Source organism: Panthera pardus, unplaced genomic scaffold (genome assembly GCF_024362965.1).
Source record: "Panthera pardus isolate Hobbes unplaced genomic scaffold, ASM2436296v1 HiC_scaffold_8, whole genome shotgun sequence".
NCBI lineage: Eukaryota > Metazoa > Chordata > Mammalia > Carnivora > Felidae > Panthera > Panthera pardus.
This window is the reverse complement of record NW_026527013.1, coordinates 111,356,803-111,360,101: the sequence shown is the minus strand read 5'-3', so window position 1 is coordinate 111,360,101 and position 3,299 is coordinate 111,356,803. Positions and strand designations below refer to the sequence as shown.

At 57.2% G+C, this 3,299-nt stretch overlaps 1 protein-coding gene across 1 annotated transcript; it reads left to right on the top strand.

The window, feature by feature from the left end:
- The first annotated feature begins 834 nt into the window (after nucleotides 1–834).
- Nucleotides 835–2,988, top strand: TWIST1 (twist family bHLH transcription factor 1). The gene is made up of 2 exons (XM_019443556.2): nucleotides 835–1,804; nucleotides 2,321–2,988. The coding sequence occupies exon 1, from the start codon at nucleotides 1,160–1,162 to the stop codon at nucleotides 1,760–1,762; it is 603 nt and encodes a 200-aa protein (XP_019299101.2). The 5' UTR covers nucleotides 835–1,159; the 3' UTR covers nucleotides 1,763–1,804; nucleotides 2,321–2,988.
- The last annotated feature ends 311 nt before the right edge of the window (nucleotides 2,989–3,299 follow it).

Genomic DNA, 3,299 nt, shown 5'->3' with positions numbered 1-3,299 from the left:
CCAAGAACAAAACTGACTTCCGAGAAAGAATGAATTTCTGTCTCTTTCCAGCACCGTCGGAGGTGTAGCCTTTTGAGTGGTAGGAAGCGTTAGACTGGGTCAGTGTAGAGGGAAAAGGAAGGCCCAGATGCTTCTCAGGGAGGGGTGAGAGCAGGCCGGGGCGCAGATCCACACTCCCCGTGTCGCAGCCACGTCTTCAGAAACGCCCACGACTTCAGGGCCCGCCGCAGCGGTTTGGCCTTTGGGGCTCTAGGGGCCCGTCTACCTGACTATTGGGGGAGCTCCGCGGCTGCCAGTTTTGCCATTGCCCCCACCCCAGCAATCCCAAAGGCGGCCCCACGGACCTAGAGGGTACTGGGGAGAGTTGAGACATCACGCACTGCGTAGAAGCTGTTGCTGCCGCTGCTGTCACAGCCACTCCGGGAGGGACTGACACCGCGGCCGAGAGGTCCCCTCCGGCCGCTTTCCGGGGCTGCGCTCGGGTGCGGGGGCGCGGCCCGCGCGCAACGGCGCGGAAGGAAATCGCCCCGCGCCCGCCTGCGGAGGGCGGCGGGGAGGGAAGAGGGAGGGCAGCAAGGAGGCGGGCAGAGGGGCCGGCCGCCGGAGCCAGGTCGTTTTTGAATGGTTTGGGAGAACGAATTGTTAGACCCTGAGCAAGTGGGGGGTGGGGACGGGGAAAGGAGGGGGGGGGGGGGGCTGGAAAGCGGAAACTTTCCTATAAAACTTCGAAAAGTCCCTCCTCCCCACGTCAGGCCAATGACACTGCTGCCCCCAAACTTTCCGCCTGCACGGAGGTATAAGAGCCTCCAAGTCTGCAGCTTTCGTCCAACTCCCAGACACCTCGCGGGCTCGCCGGCACCGGCAGCGTTTCCAGGAGGCCGAGCAGGGTGTGCGTGCGGCCGTTGGGCGCCTTCTTTTTGGACCTCGGGGCCATCCACACCGTCCCCTCCCCCTCCCGCCTCCCTCCCCGCCTCCCCCGCGCGCCCTCCCCGCGGAGATCCACCCCGTCCCTCCTCCCGCTCCCTCCTCGGCGGGCCGCACCGCCCCGGCCGGCGCCGCGCGCGGGGGAAGCTGGCGGGCTGAGGCGCCCCGCTCTCCTCCTTTTCCCGGGCCGCCCCTCTGCCCCGGGCCTGCGAGGCCGCACGCTGCCACCTGAGAGATGATGCAGGACGTGTCTAGCTCGCCAGTCTCGCCGGCCGACGACAGCCTGAGCAACAGCGAGGAAGAGCCGGACCGGCAGCAGCCGCCGAGCGGCAAGCGCGGGGGGCGCAAGCGGCGCAGCAGCCGGCGCAGCGCGGGCGGCGGCGCGGGGCCCGGCGGGGCCGCGGGCGGGGGCGTCGGAGGCGGCGACGAGCCGGGCAGCCCGGCCCAGGGCAAGCGCGGCAAGAAATCTGCGGGTGGCGCCGGCGGCGGCGCCGGCGGCGGCGGCAGCAGCAGCGGCGGCGGGAGCCCGCAGTCCTACGAGGAGCTGCAGACGCAGCGGGTCATGGCCAACGTGCGGGAGCGCCAGCGCACGCAATCGCTGAACGAGGCGTTCGCCGCGCTGCGGAAGATCATCCCCACGCTGCCTTCGGACAAGCTGAGCAAGATCCAGACCCTCAAGTTGGCGGCCAGGTACATCGACTTCCTCTACCAGGTTCTCCAGAGCGACGAGCTGGACTCCAAGATGGCAAGCTGCAGCTATGTGGCCCATGAGCGGCTCAGCTACGCCTTCTCGGTCTGGAGGATGGAGGGGGCCTGGTCCATGTCCGCGTCCCACTAGCAGGCGGAGCTCCCCACCCCCTCGGCAGGGCCGGAGACCTAGGTAAGGACCGACACCTCTGCGCCCCTTCGCCGCTCAGGTGGCGGACGAACTGACCGCCGGGCCGCGGCTGCCTGCCCCTTCCTCAGCCCCCTCTCCCACTCCGCTCTCAGCCTTCGCCACCTCATCCCATGAACGTCCCCGAAAGGCTGGTCCGTCCCCGCTAGGGAGAGAGGGGGGATGCGCCCCGGTTAGGAGCGTGCGTGTGCGTGAGTGTGCGTGCCAGACAGGAGGGAAGTCTGAGAAAGACTCCAGGGTCATGGGTAAGGACAGTTTTCTTGCCAGCGCCTCCCTTTCTTTTTGGCTTTAAGTTTTCCTTCTCCTTAAAACAAATGTTTCCAAATTCCACCTCCTCCTTCTTTCCGCCCACCCACTTCCTCTTGCCCTTGGGCTGAAATCCTTCCAGGTTGTTCAGCGCAATTTCTCAGTAGTGGTGATAAGAACAGAGCTCACTAGTCTTAGAAAACAGCCACGAAGACCTAAACAATAACCAACTTTCCCCTCTCTGGGTTTTTGCAGATGTCATTGTTTCCAGAGAAGGAGCAAATGGACAGTCTAGAGACTCTGGAGCTGGATAACTAAAAATAAATATATATGCCAAAGATTTTCTTGGAAATTAGAAGAGCAGAACCCAAATTCAAAGAAACAGGGCGTGGGGCGCACTTTTAAAAGAGAAAGCGAGACAGGCCCGTGGACAGTGATTCCCAGACGGGCAGCGGCACCATCCTCACACCTCTGCATTCTGATAGAAGTCTGAACAGTTGTTTGTGTTCTTTTTTTTTTTTTTTTTTGACGAAGAATGTTTTTATTTTTATTTTTTCATGCATGCATTCTCAAGAGGTCGTGCCAATCAGCCACTGAAAGGAAAGGCATCATTATGGACTTTCTCCATTTTAAAATGGTAACAACCAGAGGAATTTTAAGAACATCGTTAGAAATAAAAATACGGGGATCAAACTGACTTGCAAAATCACAGTCAGTTCATTCCTTTTTACCTTCTTCCTCTGAGGGAAAAAAAAAAAAAACTTAAAATACAAAAAACAACATTCTATTTATTTATTGATGACCCATGGTAAAATGCAAATAGATCCGGTGTCTAAATGCATTCATATTTTTATGATTGTTTTGTAAATATCTTTGTATATTATTTTTCTGCAATAAATAAATATGATTGAAAATTTTAAGAACCTCAAAGTTTGGTCTATATTTTTAAAGCTCAGGATTAAGTTGGCGGTAAATACTTGCTTGTTTAACTCTGGAGGCACCCAGGAGGGAGGGGGCACTAATATAAACAAAGCAGTGAAAAACGCAAATAAACTAGCTACTGACAGGCACAGGCATGTTATTTAGAAAGACAGCTTTATTATTATTCCAATTTGGTGTTCAGTGGGCTTTGTGGCATCTATCCTTCATCTCTTACCAGTTCTCTAAACAGCGAAAACTTAAATTTGTTACTCACCTCTCTTGCTTATATTTTGAGGAGGCAGTCGTAGAACAG

Coding starts and splice junctions, on each gene's coding strand:
- TWIST1 (XM_019443556.2), top strand. CDS start 1,160: ATGATGCAGGACGTGTCTAGCTCGCCAGTCTCGCCGGCCGACGACAGC.